The following is a 17976-nucleotide window of genomic DNA, read 5'->3' as shown; positions in this document are numbered from 1 at the left end:
TGGGCTTTGCATAGTAAAAAAAGCAGTTATACACTGTAACCTTCACCAGCCAGCAAACAGCTTGCAGTCTCGCTGTTCCAGCTGAAGAATGATGGGTTGCTGGGGGTTACTGCATATCAAAGCTCTTTGTACTGTTTTTAATCAAGCCTTTTGTTAAAACTGTTCATCTGCCATTTAGGCATAGCAATACAACAAAACAATATTTAAGGGTCATTGTATGAAACCGCAAAGAATCTGCTGGAAGTGCTTTGAATTTTAAGATTAGTGTGCATTCTCCATAAAGGACTGCTCACAAGCCAGTTTTTTTACACTGGCCTCAAAAAAGGAGGATGCTCTCAAGTGCATTTGGGAATTTCAAAAAAACCTGCATTGCATTAGAAATGGCAATGCATGACTACAAAGTTAGATCTTGATTAAATTCCCTTATGGAACCAAGCGACATTTCACATTAAAACAGCCAGAATTTGTTCTTTTTTGGCCCCTTATTCCACATTCTTGAGAAAAGGTAAGTGTATTTAGAGGACTAACCTAAGCTACTCAGTCATGCTAAGAAAAACTATTTACAAAACAAAAAAAATAAATAAAAAATAAAACATACACCCTACTTACTTTAAGCTTTTTGTGAGTAATTTGTTGTGTATGAAAGCAAACAGAAAGAACAGGGACATTATAAAATATTTTTAGGTGCACTAAAAAAAAGGTCACAGAAAAAACATTTTTAAAATCTTCTCCAAAGGTTTTACTTTAGGTAAAAAATATGTTTATATAATCCTAACCATACAATAACAAAATGATATAAAAATAAAGCAGATGCTGAAAATTTTTTAAATAAGGTAATAAATAAAATGCTATACATTTTAACCAGCAGACAAAACGAAAAGTTAGAGTGGTTTATAAACATTAATTTAGCCTAGTTTGAAGTTAAGCTGTAAGTTATTTAACGCCCAACTCAGGCAACAGGAAAAAACAATCCTTGCAGAAGGGCCTTCCCTTACTGCAAGGTTTAAAATGCTAAGTCTAGGGGTAGAGGAATAAGATGTAATATTTCTTTATTCCTTGCACCAGCAGGCTCCCTCCACCTTTGCACCAGTTTCCCACAGTCTCTTCTCAAAAGTGGTCTGGTGGTGATAACATTAAAGTGGAAGTCCAGAAAAAAATTATTTTTTCCTAATAGTATGTTAAACATCGTTATCTTTGATATTAATTTTCTGGCTAGTGGATTGTTCAGCTTATAAAGTCTTATCTAAGCCAGACAATCACCTACTTCCTGTTCTTCACCGACAACGCTATCTCCCTTTATCTGAATTTGCTAAGCTGTCTTTCACTTCCTGAAAAGGTTGTTGGTTGTTCTTAGACAGGCATGCCTAGACCTGCGCCTAGCTCAGGCCCATCCCTCCTATCCTTCACAGAACATGAGCTCCTCCTGTCTTCTAATGCCGCGTACACACTAGCGGACTTTCCGACAAACATTTCCGGCGTACCGGAGTCCGCCAGACAATTCGATCGTGTGTGGGCTCCAGCAGACTTTTTTTTCTCAAAAGTTGGACGGACTTAGATTTGAAACATGTTTCAAATCTATCCGACGGATAGTTCGACGGACAAAAAGCCATGATAGGGCAGCTATTGGCTACTGGCTATGAACTTCCTTGTTTTAGTCCGGTCGTACGTCATCACGTACGAATTCGTCGGACTTTGGTTGATTGTGTGTAGGCAAGTCCGTTCATTCAGAAAGTCCGTCGAAAAGTCAGCCGGGCAAAGTTTGCCGGAAAGTCCGCTCGTGTGTATGCGGCATTAGCCTCGTTTTGGCCAGCAGCTTATTCTGAGAGAGAGAGAGAGAGAGAGAGAGAGAGAGAGAGAGAGAAACCTGAAAGAAATGGGGTAAAAAGGAACATTTTTCAAAGTTTGGAAGGATACAGATCGATTTTTATTGCTCATTACATTTGAGCAATGAGTTTAAGGCTCCGTTTCCACTAGTGCAACTTGTCATGTGACTTTGGACACAAAGTCACAGTTAATTGATTTCAATGGCAAACGTTCCCATCTATGCGACTTTGAAAATCAGCGACTTTGAAAAGGTGCCTGCAATGCTTTGATGCAACTTTTGATGCGACTTTGATCCAGAGTGTAAAGTTGGATCAAAACTGCACTCTAAATCGCACAGCTTTGAAGTCACACTAGTGGAAACATAGCCTAAGACTAGAGTGCGACTTTGATCCAACTTTACACTCTCTGGCTCAAAGTCACATCAAAAGTTGCATCAAAATAGTGCAGGTATCTTTTCAAAGCCACATAGACTAAAATCAATGGGCTGTGACTTGTCATGCTGCTTTGGACACATAGTCACATGACAAGTCACGTTTCCATTATTGTGACCCCAAAGTTGCGTGATTTAGAGTGTGACATTGAGTGCAGCTTTAAAACAACTTTACACTCTCTGGATCAAAGTCGCATCAAAGTAGTGCAAGTGTATTTTTAAAGTCGCATAGATGGGAACGGGTGCTATTGAAATCAATGGGCTATGACTTGTAATGCGACTGCGTCAAAAGTCGCATGACAAATCATACTAGTAAAAACTGAGCCTTAGTCTACGTTTCCACTATGCACGATTTAGAGTGCGACTTTGATGCAACTTTATACTCTCTGGATCAAAGTCACATTAAAAAGGTGTCTGCAATGCTTTGATACAACCTTTAAAGTCGCATATACAGTGGGGACGGAAAGTATTCAGACCCCCCCTTAAATTTTTCACTCTTTGTTATATTGCAGCCATTTGCTAAAATCATTTAAGTTCATTTTTTTTCCTCATTAATGTACACACAGCACCCCATATTGACAGAAAAACACAGAATTGTTGACATTTTTGCAGATTTATTAAAAAAGAAAAACTGAAATATCACATGGTCCTAAGTATTCAGACCCTTTGCTCAGTATTTAGTAGAAGCACCCTTTTGATCTAATACATCCATGAGTCTTTTTGGGAAAGATTCAACAAGTTCTTCACATCGGGATTTGGGGATCCTCTGCCATTCCTCCTTGCAGATCATCTCCAGTTCTGTCAGGTTGGATGGTAAACGTTGGTGGACAGCCATTTTTAGGTCTCTCCAGAGATGCTCAATTGGGTTTAAGTCAGGGCTCTGGCTGGGCCATTCAAGAACAATCACTGAGTTGTTGTGAAGCCACTCCTTTATTTTAGCTTTGTGCTTAGGGTCATTGTCTTGTTGGAAGGTAAACCTTCGGCCCAGTCTGAGGTCCTGAGCACTCTGGAGAAGGTTTTCATCCAGAATATCCCTGTACTTGGCCGCATTCATCTTTCCCTCGATTGCAATCAGTTGTCCTGTCCCTGCAGCTGAAAAAAACCCCCACAGCATGATGCTGCCACCACCATGATTCACTGTTGGGACTGCATTGGACAGTTGATGAGCAGTGCCTGGTTTTCTCCTTACATACCGCTTAGAATTAAGGCCAAAAAGTTCTATCTTGGTCTCATCAGACCAAAGAATCTTATTTCTCACCATCTTGGAGTCCTTCAGGTGTTTTTTTTTAGCAAACTCCATGCGGGCTTTCATGTGTCTTGCACTGAGGAGAGGCTTCCGTCGGGCCACTCTGCCATAAAGCCCAGGCTGGTGGAGGGCTGCAGTGATGGTTGACTTTCTACAACTTTCTCCCATCTCCCGAATGCATCTCTGGAGCTCAGCCACAGTGATCTTTGGGTTCTTCTTTACCTCTCTCAATAAGGCTCTTCTCCCCCATTAGCTCAGTTTGGCCAGACAGCCAGCTCTTCAGGCAGTTCCTTTGACCTCATGATTCTCATTTGCTCTGACATGCACTGTGAGCTGTAAGGTCTTATATAGACAGGTGTGTGGCTTTCCTAATCAAGTCCAATCAGTATAATCAAACACAGCTGGACTCAAATGAAGGTGTAGAACCATCTCAAGGATGATCAGATGAAATGGACAGCAACTGAGTTAAATATATGAGTGTCACAGCAAAGGGTCTGAATACTTAGGACCATGTGATATTTCAATATTTCAGTTTTTTTTTTTTTAATAAATCTGCAAAAATGTCAACAATTCTGTGTTTTTCTGTCAATATGGGGTGCTGTGTGTACATTAAAGGGGTTGTAAAGGTAAAATTTTTATTACCGCCGCCCCCAGCCCCCCCCCCCCGTTTTACTTACCTGAGCCCTTGAAAGTCCCGCGCTCGCCCCCGACATCCTCTTCGTTGATCAGCCTGACCGCTGATTGGCTAGAGTGGATGGATTGAAAGCAGCACAGCCATTGTCTTGCGCTGCTGTCAATCACATCCAATGACACGGCTCGCCGGGCCGAGTGATACAGTGAGCGGCTATGGCCGCCGGCTGTATCACGGGAGTGCGCCCGCAAGAACTCACCACCATGCGAGGGAGCTCGCATGAAGGTGATTAGTTCTTGCGGGGAGGAGCTGAAACAGCCGCCGAGGGACCCCAATGAGCTGCACAGTGGAGGTAAGTATAACATGTTTGTTATACAAAAAAAAAAAAAAATTATCTTTAGTGTTCCTTTAATGAGGAAAAAAAATGAACTTACTTTTTTTAGCAAATGTGGTTACCTGTACTGTTCCTTTAGTGTATAGTGATCATTATAGACTGTGAGCCGAGACCCCAGAACAATTCCAGCTACACTGACAGTTCCCCCTGTGTCCAGCTCCCTTCTCCTATGGTAGTCTTCACTCAAAACCCAGCACATTTATACTGTATATGTGCACTCCACCTCCCAGTCCCCATGTCCTGTGTGGATGTGTCTTTTTTTATTTATTAATTTTCTCATGAATTAGGATGTACAATGTATCCTTATTGATGAGAGAACACTGGGCAGGAACCTATGATCAGCTCCTTCAATCCTGTATGTGCCCACTGGCTACACAGGCACAGGGTCCCTCCCTGGAAGTGATGTCACTAGCTTTCAGTAACCACGCCTACTGGCTGCTTTTAGACTCAAAAGGAAGTAGTTTTGAAGTCATGTAACAGCACTGGATACTGCAAAATAAAGGTAGAAAAACTGGGATTTTGAGGCATAAGGCTGAACTTAGCTCACATTAATGATTGCAGGGGAGAATTTAAGTGTTAGTGTGGACTTCCACTTTAAGTACAAGGTCATTGGAATAACCTGTAAATGCTGCCAAACAACTCACCAAACCTGGACAAAGGCTTCTGGTAATTCCCCAGGTCCCTCAAAAGTCTGTGCAAATCCCCCACTGCTATCCCACAAATCAATGCTAAAGTCCTGTTTTGCTTGCAGGGGCTTCCTAATTGGATTGTAAAATACAGTAACTAGGTGGATTGAATTCCTGAAGTGTCTAGTCCAGGGGCTCTCTGGCACAAGAAGGTCTAATTTTCTAATACAGATAATGACAGGCACCTTGCAGCAAGCTACTCTGAAAAAAATGACTGCATGCCCTCCATTTTTTAGCATACACCACCACAGAGTGGTGCTTCAAAGTGAGCACAAAGGAATCATGGCAAAATGCCTGGTCTTTGCGTCAGGCAAGGCTGCCCAGTACAGCCCAACACATGGTGGGAATGGGCCCTAAATGATTTCATCCACTTTAGTGTACAGATACAGGACAACAAAAACAATCCAATATGTCTAAAGAGGACAACTACTTGGCAACCTCAAAGATGATAATTTGACTGTGTACACTCACTGTTACACAAAAAAGTGCAGAGGCACAGAAACAGTTCTTTGCACTTTCATAAATGACCCTTAGTCAGTCACAAATACCAATGTGGTAACATGCATGTGTAACACCGGGTACAGTATTTTAAATAATTTACGTTGCAAAACAAATGATACAGAAAGAACTCAAAGTAAATAGCCAACTTGGAGATCTTTTGATTGCCGGCATTCCGATATGGCCTGGATGAAAGGATGACCATTTGCTGAATGGACTGGCACTGTGAGAGGTTCATATTAACGGTCCCATAACCCAAAGGTTTATCATAACATTCAAGATTTGCACATCTGCCGCAATACATAACGTAATATCTTAACTACTAACAATGTAATATTGGTGTGTAAGGCTCAAGGAAAAAATAACATACATTGCACTTAAAAGCAAACAGGGAGACCAAGAAAGAAAAGGAAGCAATGTCTACTAGGTGTAGCAGAGATAACAAAGATGCTGTTTTGTATGAAACCAGCTGCTTCCTATAGGTTTTCTTATGCAAATGTCAGTTAGTATTAGTCTAAATAGTGGTACTGCAGCTAATGACTAGCAGCCCTGCAGCTGTCTATCTGTACATTATGCTCATGATAGACAAAAGAGCCTACTGATTCAGTACTCAATGTTTCTCTTTTCAAAAAGCACAAAATGTACTTGCATGAGGAGATGGGATTTATATTTTCACATGGGCAAAATGTATATTGAAAAAGGAGGAATTTCTTTGGCATAAAACAAACAATGTGTCTGCCTCTGCATGGCAAACAGTACCTAGCCTGAGATATAACGTTATGGATATGAACACATATACACATAAATATACCCTGAGCAGACACCCAGGCCCCTTCTACCCAAAGGGAGGTTGTTATGGGGCAGCAATAGTGCAAAGATTAGCATGGGTTAAAAGAACTAAAACAAATCTGGTAGTCCCATCCCTTCCCCATATAGATATAATATATATATTTATAGATTTTATACTGTTCACACATGCTATTGCTCAAAACTCTTTCAGCAGTGTGTAAAGCTCTGAAGAGAAGATGATAAAGTGCTGAGCGCTGTAAGGAGTCAGCTCATGAACACAGAAGAACCTACTTACACTGAACAGAAATCCAAACCTATCCTAGGTTGACCAGGGACTGAGAACAGAAACAAACAGTGCAGGGTTCCCAGTGTGCTTTCTGCAGTTGGGTCCCAAACAAAAAACGTATAGGCTGCAGCTGATATGTCAGCAAATCAGTGCAGCTGCGCAATGGATGTGTTAGTAAGTACTGTAGATGGGGGCTATCAGAGACTAGCAACTCTGTGACACTTGGTCCTCTCATATGATAGATGGTGCACTGCTAGTTTTGGTTTCTGAAAATTCAGAGGTCACCTCTCCTTGTTGTGGTATAGCTCAAAACAGTCTGATTAACACAGTTGGTACAATCCAAGCAATCGGCAATCTTGGCTTCGGCCACAAATGGTGCTGGAGTGTTAGAGCAATGCTGTGGGGCATATTCGCTGGTCTATCAGAAAGAAAGGCTCACACATCAGCCTGTACCCCAGAAGTTGTGCTCTCCTCCAAACTGAATGACACTCTGACGCTCTGCTGCAGATGGATCTGGCGCTTTTAGTTTTTGAAGCATTTCTTCTATGATTTCTCGGACATTAAACTGCTGGCTTTGGAGGGTTTCACTGGGGGAGAGGATGCCCCCAAGACTGTCACTGAAATGATATCCACTCTGTTCCTGCATATTGGAAGGCAGAGGGCTGTAAGTCAGGTCTAAAACATCAGGTTCTAAAAGCGAGGGTGGATGGAAAAAAGGTAATGAAAGGTCCAAAGCAGAGGGTCCAGACAGCATGGGGGGCATTGGGAGACGCTCAGCAGCCTGTTTAGATTCCTCATGTTTTCTCTTCACATTCATATCCATTTGTTTCAGTTCCTCCCGTACTTTATATACACAAGGCTCTGGAATCTGAATGCCTGGATGAAGAAAAAAAGCATAGTAACGCTTGCTCAATATCAAATGCAGGATATATTTCAACAGTTATCTGCTTTGGAACAGTGACTAATGCCAGTGACAACTACTCACCAACTTGTTTATGCTTATCCTTGGTTTTTAAACGTACAATCTGTAGGTAGCTACTGCTGGTGATATCAGATATGACAGATGCCATGTGACTCCAGACACGTAGCAGAGACCCACACAACATGTAATAATGTCGTAAACGAAGCCCTTGTATACATTCTTTGCCCTGTTGCACCATCTTGCAGTTCCCATTCCTGCATGTAACAGAGAAGAAAATTTAGTTTGGAAAGTAAAAAATGAAGACAATGCAAAGGGTATGGAAATAAAGTTCTAAAGGTCCAGTTAAAGAAAGAGCAAGATAAGGACCCAACTGATTTTTTTATTAGACAGAAGATAGTAAGGGCACTTACTTTCACACTGGGGTGGGGGGGGTGGGGGGCGACGGTGGTAGTTTTAGCGGCGCTTTATCGTAGTTTTTGTGGTGTTTTTCGGCCGCTAGTGAGGCACTTTTAACGAACAAGGGGTTAAAAGCCCCAGCAAAGCTCCGCTGCCGAAGCGCTTTGCAGGCGCATCAGTAGCGCTGGCCATTGATTTCAATGGCAGGGGCGTTTTAGGAGCGGTGAATTCACCGCTCCCGCAATGCCCCAAAGATGATGATGCTTGCAGGATTTTTTTTCTTGTCCTGCAAGTGCACTGCCCCAGTGTGAAAGCACTCTGGCTTTCACACTGGGGTGGCTTGAGAGGCGCTTTTCAGGTACTATTTATAGTGCAAAAACGCCCCAGTGTAAAAGTAGCCTGAAAGTGGTTGTAAATCCACTTTTTAAAAAAATGAAAACTAACACCTGCAAGACAAAGACATAATGCGCTAGTATGCATAGCATACTAGCGCATTATGTAATACTCACCTGAGATCGAAGCCCTCGCTGCGGTGCCCGTACACCTCTCCGGCGGCCGACATCACTCCCGGGGGTTACTTCCGGGTATCGCGGCTCCGGCGCTGTGACGCGGTAACGGCACATCACTGAAGCAATGGCACATACGTGCCATTGCTTCAGTTTGTGTCAGTGCGCATGTGCCAATAATGTCGGCACATGCAAATACAGGGGATATCTCCTAAACCGTGCAGGTTTAGGAGATATCCTGGGTAGCTACAGGTAAGCCTTATTATAGGTTTACCTGTTGCACAAAGTGGTCTGTAAGGGTTTACAACCACTTTAAGTGTGCACATGTGTAGAAAAGATAGATAGATGTTGGTAAAGTGTATGTAAATCCCAATTTAATAAATGATAAAAAATTATTTGGTATTTAATAAGTGCAAAAATACCTGATGAATTGCCAAATTTTTGTGAGCTAATTACATCCTATGCTGTCTGCTTGTGCAGGGTTATGGAGATGAGGTGGTTTGTGTTTGTGGTAATCCATCAGAAGGGGAATAGGAGGGGCTGACATCACATGCTTAGGAATTCAGAGCCGAGTTGTCAAAGAGGAAGGGTACATGCACACTATATTTGTGGAACATCAACAGTTATTTTTTTGTACTTGATGTGTGTTTAACCACTTAAGGACCAGGCCTCTTTTTTTAGATGTGTTGTTTACAAGTTAAAAACAGTTTTTTTTGCTAGAAAATTACTTAGAACCCCAAACATTATACATTTTTCTTTCTAACACCCTAGAGAGTAAAATGGTTGTTGCAATTCTTTCTGTCACACCGTATTTTGCGCAGCGGTCTTACAACGCACTTTTTTTGGGTAAAAATACACTTTTTTTGAATTAAAAAACAAGACAACAGTAAAGTTAGCCCAATTTTTTTTTTATATTGTGAAAGATAATGTTACGCTGAGTAAATTGATATCAAACATGTCACGCTTCAAAATTGCGCCCGCTCGTGGAATGGCGACAAACTTTTACCCATAAAAATCTACATAGGCGACGTTTAAAAAATTCTACAGGTTGCATGTTTTGAGTTACAGTGCTAGAATTATTGTGCTCGCTCTACCGATCGCAGCAATACCTCACATGTTTCATATGCGGGCGCTACTCACGTATACGTTCGCTTCTGCACGTGAGTTCGGCGGGATGGGACGCGTTTAACCACGTCAATACCAGGCACTTTCGCCTCTTCCTGTCCAGGACAATTTTCAGCTGTGTTGCAGTTTGAATGACAATTGTGTGGTCATACATTTTCTTCCCACAAATAGAGTTTTTCTCCGTTTCGGTTATAAAATTTTGTTTTCTCCCTCACTCACAGGCACAGATGAGGCGGCACTGATAAGATGGCACTGATGAGGAGGCACTGATATGTAGAATTGATGGGCACTGATAGGCGGCACTGATATGTAGCACTGATGGGCACCAATAGGCAGCACTGATGGGCACTGACAGGTGGCACTGGCAGTTGGCACTGATGGGCATTGGGCAGCACTGATATGAGGTACTGATGAGGTTTTGACAGGTGTTACTGTAGGGCACTGATTGGCAATGTGATGGGCACAATATGGCACTGATTGGCACTTTATTGGGCACTGACTGGGTACCTTTTTGGCACATCTGATCAGCACATTGATTATCAGCACAGACCCCCCCCTCTGACAGGGAGAGCCACCCATCGGCTCCGATCCGCTCTCCCTGTCAGTGCGAACTGGGGAATGCCGTTTACCTGCACTTCCTGGTTCACACGATGATCAGCTGTGATTAGTCACAGCTGATCACGTGGTAAGAAGCCTCTGGCAGAGGCTTCTTATCATGATCGGAGATGCGGCATGTCTGACACGCCGCGATCGCCATGCGCCCTCGCGGACGTGCGTCGGCATGTTATCCTGCTGGAAGTCATATGACGCAAAGTCAGGATAACAGAACCACTTCCTGGATGTCAATCTGTTATTGATCGGGCAGGAAGTGGTTAAAATTTTTTTTTTTTCTTATTTATTTTACCTTTTATTTTTTACAGTTTAAAAAAAAAATTGTGTCACTTTTATTCCTATTACAAGAAATGTAAACATCCCTTGTAATAGAAAAAAAAACATGACAGGACCTCTTATATATGAGATCTGGGGTCAAAAATGGCCCTGCAATGTCATGGAGACAGGTGGGGGCCATCTTCCCCTCACTCATCTCCATGCACAGCCACTGAGAGGACCGGATCGCTTCCGCCGCTGCCGACTGCTCCGGTAATCGGCGGAGGGCCTCTCCCGCCACTGATAAAAGTGATCTCACGGTGAATCCGCCGCAGAGACCACTTTTATCTTGTAGCCGACCGACTGCCAGCCGAACACAAGAATACCGGGGTTATGGCAGCTAGCTGCTGCCATAACAATGATATCCGTCCTCAAAGTAAGGATGTATATCGTCGTTCGGCGGATCGGCAAGTGGTTAAAGGGATAAAACATAGGGAAATTTACATGTATTCTAGAAATGTACTAAAAATTTTTTTTTTTTTTTTCATTTTTGCCTTTACTTGCGCTTTTTAATACAGGAGACCATCTGACTCTAGGATAATCAGAAACACTACCCATTTTTTTTAACCAAAAGCAGAACAAATCTGTCAAAAAAATCCCCTTGTAAACAGCACATCAAGCTCCTAAGCTTCCTCACTAAGACCTTACTGGGTTAGATGTGTAAACCACTACTCACAGCGTTAGGAAAGAGGATCAAGCTTGCATCGGACCGTTTGACTTTCCTGTCACATGACACAGCGCAGGGGATGTTGGGACTGGCTTCAGGACAGTGCACACAGTGCTGAGGTCACTTGTTTATTAGTAGGAAAGGCTAAGTGGGGTAGATTTTTAACTATATAACACCAAAGATGACACTAGGGTTTATGGTGGTAGAGGGCTGTATATGAACCAGAGATGTGGATACACAGTCAAAAATGTGGCTTCTATGGGAGAGAGGGGGTTAAAGTACATTTATGGGTGCTGTAGGAAGGAGAGTTAAAGGAATGATACATCTGCCTGCTTAAGGGGAGGTGGGGACTTTATATGACATACTGATTCTCTGTGTAGGTAGGTGATAAGTAGAGCTATATATATGGCTGTGCTTGTGATTATTTGTGTGTGGAGGCTTCCAGGAGAACTCTATATATGGCTCCTTTGAAAGTTGAGAACTAGGGGCGTGGCCAGATGGGTGATCTCCCTAATCTCCACGGACCTGCTCCAGCGAAGCTTCTAAAGGGACACAGCTTCACACTGATGGGCAGAAATCAAGCCAGCAGATCACAGAAACAGGGGGGGGGGACCTCAGGACACCTTAATCAAGGTCCCCCGATCCAGTCATACTTCTCCTCGCTCCCGGGATCCACCATGCGGGAGACGGACAACATGGCGCCGCAGCTTGCCACACAGCCATCTCCCCCTCCTCCCCCAGAGGCTCTGGGACTGTCGCGGGTGGCTACAGCGGGTCCCACGGACACTATCTCGAGCAGGATGTCAACCCGCCGCACGCACATAAACCCTGCCAGCTCTGCATGGCCCATCTCCACCACACCAGGGGGAACAACAGCCGCCATCTTGCTGGCAGGTCGTCGGGACACTTCTCACAGCACCGTGGGTGAGTCCCTCTGCTGTCCCCTCACCCTCTAATAGCCCTGGACTTGACTCACTCTCCCTTCAGGGCACCCTACCGGCCTTCCAACATTGGGGACTCCCCCCCACATCCCAATCGGGCCGCACACAATCCTTTCCGCGACTGCGGCCTATCTCTCCTGCAACTCAGACCCCATCTTCAGCCCCAGGCTCACCAAAGCCCCAGAGACCACTTTGCACCTGCGAACCCAGCACCACCTGCTTAAAAGCGGTCCGCCCAGAGTTCCTGCCTTCCCATGCTCCCCTGCCTGTCCCCCATCTGTGTCCAGCACCACCTATACAGTTGGAGGACCAGAGAGAATGGTTCGGACCTCGCACGCTCTAGCCCACCATCAGGTTCTCCCCAGAATACCATCTATTCTTACAGCGGATGAATTGGTCCCCTGGCGGGAACAACTGCACTCACTACCCAACACAGATGACTTTAAGCTGCTGATCTCTGAGGTCAAAGAAGCCTGTCGTAGTGAGATTAAAACTCTGCAAGCGGACTTCCATCAGCTGGCCACTCAGGTGGAGGACCTAGATGAGAACTTGCAAGCCACTAAGCTCACTGTCCATCGAGTTCAATCCTAACAGACAGACGACTGCTTTATGCTCCGTGACATGCAACGCCACTTGGAAGGCTTGGACAATCGCAACTGCCGCAATATCAGGATCTGGGGCCTCCCGGAGTCTTCTGGCCTGAAGGATCTGCAATCGGTCCTCCAAACAATCTTCAAAAACTTACTCGGAGTCCCTGCTTCCACACACATCGAAATGGATGGGGCCCACAGAGCCTAAAGACCAAACCTAGAGATGTATTCTGCAGAGTGCACTCATTCGCTTTAAAAGAGGACATCATGCGCAAAGCCCGGGTGATAAAAACCTATCCTTGTGGACAGCACTCCAATCCAACTCTTTCCTGAGCTATCCTGGATCACCCTACAGAAACGTAGGCTACTTCAACCGCTCCTCCACTCCCTGCAGGATAACACCATCACCTACCATTGGGGATACCCCATCAGCCTGATGGCTATGAATGCCAGGAAGACGAGGACACTGAGTACCTGAGGACATTCGTATCTTCTGCGAGACTCTCAACATCCCAGACCTCCCGGATTGGGATATCATCCCCCCTCCTCCCCCATCGACCGGCTGGCAAAGGGTTCCTGTGAAGAGGAGGGGGCAACCCCCTGACTCCCCCCCGTAAGAATCCCAAACTGAGAACTGCCATGGCCAATAATGCCCTCCTTAATCTATTTTTACAGATGAAAGGCCCAATCCTGGAGGGACACTTTGTCTTTGTACGGTTATCCAAAGTTGATGTTCATATTTGCAATGACTGATTTATCCTTCCTCCCCAGGTTGTTGTCTCCTCCCCGCACGGGCTGGCCTTCGTCCCTCCTGGATGGCCTGTCCTTTGGTGGGCTCGTCGGCATCTGGGCCATCTCATCAGGGAGGTAGCTCTCCTTGCGCTCGGCCTAGATGCTGACGACCCTACGATGGTGCCTCTCATCACACATCTTTCTGAGTACATATGCAAGTTGTTCCTTAAGTGACTAGTATTGTCCCCTTGCTTATATTTAGCTTTTAACTGCTTTGTTTTTTAGCAGGTCCCAGATCATAGGTACCAGTTGCAGTTCGGTATCTGACACTACCCCCCTAACTTGTTTAGTGATTAAGTTCCTTCCTAATCAACACTTACCCCCCTCGCCCCTGTTGGACGGTGGCGGTAACATGGAACTATCGGTCTATTGGTGGATCTTCGTTATCTGTTCTGAGAATTGTGAATTATCTTTACATGTTTTTGTTTTTTCTCCTTTCTTCTCTCTTACGGCTCTTCTCCCCTGGACTCCCATCTCTCTCCATGTGCGATGGTTCCCATCTCCGGTCTCAAGTCTAGTCTTCCTGGACCTCTGGGTTCGATAAGTATACAACACCCCAACATACGTACTTACACCACCTGCTCACACCCCACCCTCAACATGGTACAGGTTTACTCGCATAATGTTAACGGTCTTAACTCTAATTTTAGAAGGCAGTTGGCGCTTCAGAGCTTCTGGAGCGGAGGTAATATTTGTACAAGAAACACATTTTAACAAAACAGGCACTCTGGAGTGGAGTCAAGGTTTTTAGCCTCTAACACTAAAAAGAAAGCAGGGGTGGCCATCTTGATAAAAAAAAGGATCCCCATTCACACCCACATCCTTCTACTCTGACCACCAAGGTCGGTCTTTGATCCTTAGTGGCAGATGGCAACAATCTGAAATAACTTTCAGCAATATTTATGCACCAAATGTGAATCAGGTGCCCTTTGTGACTAGGGTGTACAACCGCCTATTCAGAAACACATTTTGTTGTCGGACATTCCGACAACAAAATCCATGGATTTCTTCCGACGGATGTTGGCTCAAACTTGTTTTGCATACACACGGTCGCACAAAGTTGTCGGAAAATCCGATCGTTCTGAACGCGGTGACGCAAAACACGTACGTCGGGACTATAAACGGGGCAGTAGCCAATAGCTTTCGTCTCTTAATTTATTCTGAGCATGCGTGGCACTTTGTGCGTCGGAATTGTCCACACACGGTCAGAATTTACGCGAAATGATTTTGTTGTCAGAAAACTCCAGTGGGTCTAGGTGCTGCTGGTTGAGAAAGTCTTAGGGGGCTAAAGCTCGCTGTCCGCTGACATCACCCAGTTGGTTCAGGCTCCGGATCGATCTCAACTTTATAGTCAGGATTCACCCAGATACCTGGACTGGCAGCTGGCTCAGTCTCTCAGCGAGCTGCTGGGAGACTGAGCCAGCCACTCCCATCCCATGAACAGCTCAGCGCTTCAAGGAGCACCGTCTCTCTAAAGACTGAAAACTGATCGGTCTTTGATTGCTCAGTTCTCAGTCTGTGGGGGACAAATGCAGCATCAGAACGAACAGAAAGTGAACCAAGAATCCCATGAGAATGCAGCAGGGTTAGTACTGGGGCAGCACCTTGGTGAATCCCTGATGTGTAAACGATAGTCCAAAGGGAAGGGCCATGAACTGGTAGTGCAGGAGCGCCACAGTAAAGAGTAGTAATCATTGATGCGTTGGAAATATGGGGATTCTGCAAGTAAGCATCCTTGATGTGTACAAAAGCCAGAAAGTCTCCCTGGTAAAGCAAGGCGATGACAGATTTGGTAGATTCCATTCAGAACTTATGAACTCGAATAAGGTCAGAGCTTTGAGATTCTGAATGAGAAAAATGCACCCTTTTGGCTTGGGAACGATGCCAGGTTGGAATGAAATCCCTGGAACTGTTCTGCCAGAGGAACTGGGGCAATGGCACCTTGATGCAAGAAGGCGGCTGCGAAACTCCAGTTTGTAGCCCTGGGATAAGATGGGTGTTTTTGCCACCAGTAGCATCCTGGATAGTGTTGTGTTGTTGTGTCCAAAGAGATGCTATCATTCGAAGGCCATGTGAAACAAACTTTTTACACAAGGGTTTTGCAGTCCAGCAATCCTTGGGGGTAAGCTTATCCTTCAAGGATTGAAGCATCTCAGAATGAGATCATGTTCACTACGGCCAATGGCCTGGAAGCCTCTAAGACCGTGGGAAAATCAAATATAGAATATGCAGGAGCGCACAGGAACTAGACGCCTCTGTTTCAACAAATAGCTGGATGTTTTGGATCAAAAAAACTTGCATGACCAGGGTAAAAACCTCACGAGAGGGGAGAAGGTCCAGCCACAGCTGACAGTATGCCCAGGAGGAGCAGTGAATAACATTTTTCCAGGCTGCAGACTTGGCACAGTCAGTTGGGGCACTGCAAACAGACCCAGAACCTTCAGCAGAGGGCACCAGGGACTGATTGTAAAGGTAACATTTTTTTGTAAATAACAAACATGTTATACTTACTTGCTTTGTGCAGCCCCGATCCTCCTGTTCTGGGGTCCCCCTCCAGCGCTCCCAACTCCCCCTCCTGCCGAGTGTCCACCATAGCAAGCCACTTGCTATGGAAGCAAGCGTATGTGCTTGCCCCCAAGCTGCGCTCTTTTGTGTCCACTGGATCCCAATTGGGCTTAGGTAAGAAAAGTTGGGGGGGGGGGGTGCGGGGGGAGATGCAGTCAGAAGGTTTTTTACCTTAACGCAGAGAATGCATTAAAGTGGTTGTAATCCTCAGTCATGAAGTCTGAACAAAGCACATACTGTATATCTGTAGTATTTACTTGTCCATCTCCAAAGCTCCAAGTGTTTCTCTCTGGTGCTTCGTTCCTCTGTTATCAGCATGAGTCACTTCTAAGAAGTTTTCCCGACACACGAGATAAATTTGTGACGGGGGAGGGAGCTCAGCACACAGCTTGTCTATTCAGAACACAGCTCTGTATCCTTACTTAGTTTCTGTGCTGTGTCTAATCAGCTCTCACACACTGTAACTTCAGCTCTCCACCCCCTCCTGTTGCTCCTTACAGATGCAGAAGGAATTTATCACAAATCTGCACTTTTGAAGGGATGTAGGAAAGAGAAGACTGCAGATAAACAAACATTAGGACTTTTTCTACAGCTTACCTGTAAAATCCTTTTCTTGGAGTACATCACGGGACACAGAGCAGCCGTAATAACTAACTGGGTTATAAGCCACCTACTGGTGAATGGATACTGGTAAATCAATCAAACAAGATGTCCTCCCCTATATAACCCCTCCTACATAGGAAGTACCTCAGTTTTGTAGCACGCAATAAACTTCCCAGACAGGGAGGGGAGGGATCTCTGGTGATGTACTCCAAGAAAAGGATTTTACAGGAAAAAAAAGAAAAAAATCCTAATTTCTTTATCGTACATCACGGGACACAGAGCAGCCATAATAACTGGGATGTCCCCAAGCAATGCTTTTGAGGGGAGGGAACCCATTATGACCAAAGAAACACCATCAGAACATCAGGATCTATATTGCTGCCTGTAGTACACTGGGTCCAAATGCAACATCCTCCTGAGTCCTAACATTCACTTGAAAAAGCTAGTGAATGTATGCACCAAAGACCAAGTAGCAGCTTTGCAAATCTGAGCCATTGATGCTTGATGATGAACTGCCCATGAAGCACTCACTCTTCTGGTAGAGTGTGCTCTTACTGGAAAAGGCGGGGCCTTACTTCTTAAACCATACGCCTGAACAATCACTTGTCGAATCCATTGGGAAATAGTCGACTTAGATGCTGCCTGTCCCTGCTTGGGACCTTCTGGCAATACAAACAGAACATCAGTCTTCCGCATCTGAGCCGACATCTTCAGACTGCCACTATTACTGTTTGTAATATGCTGAGACCAAGGCAGTCTCCTCCATGTTCTTGATGTCCACCTGGTAAAAACCCAGTGGTTGAATAAACTAAAGACCAAATAGCGGTCTTGCACCCCTGGACCACCGACACCTGATGGCGGATGGCCCAAGATACTCCCACACGCCTGGTAGCGAATCGCTTCCCAGAAATAAAATGGGATTTTGCCTTTTAAAACCATAGGCATCCTTGGTAAACTGGCAGATCCACTGCTAAACATTCGACCTGGATGCCGCCTGCCCTTCCTGGGTTCTTCTGGCTGCACAAATCAGGATTCCTGACCTGTGCCGACAACTCAAGTAGACCCTGAGCGTCTGGACTATTTCTAGAGTAGGTAGCTATCTTTCTCCTGCCGACTGTGGATTAGGAGAAAAATAAAAAGGCAAGAGACTGTCCTGAT

At 44.8% G+C, this 17976-nt stretch overlaps 1 protein-coding gene across 4 annotated transcripts in view; it reads right to left on the bottom strand.

The window, feature by feature from the left end:
- Positions 1 to 715: 715 nt before the first annotated feature.
- The window catches only part of SBNO2 (strawberry notch homolog 2), a 172698-nt gene continuing 155437 nt past the window's right edge, over positions 716 to 17976 (bottom strand). For all 4 annotated transcript variants that reach the window (XM_073597129.1, XM_073597137.1, XM_073597147.1 and 1 more), the window contains 2 exons: positions 7770 to 7960; positions 716 to 7660 (listed from right to left, as the gene is read on the bottom strand). In XM_073597129.1, the coding sequence (XP_073453230.1) occupies positions 7227 to 7660; positions 7770 to 7960 (625 nt within the window). In that variant the 3' untranslated portion in view covers positions 716 to 7226. The remainder of the gene's footprint in view (positions 7661 to 7769; positions 7961 to 17976) is intronic.

Source organism: Aquarana catesbeiana, linkage group LG01 (assembly GCF_042186555.1).
Source record: "Aquarana catesbeiana isolate 2022-GZ linkage group LG01, ASM4218655v1, whole genome shotgun sequence".
NCBI lineage: Eukaryota > Metazoa > Chordata > Amphibia > Anura > Ranidae > Aquarana > Aquarana catesbeiana.
Note: the sequence above shows the minus strand (reverse complement) of the source record. Positions and strands in the feature narration are given on the sequence as shown.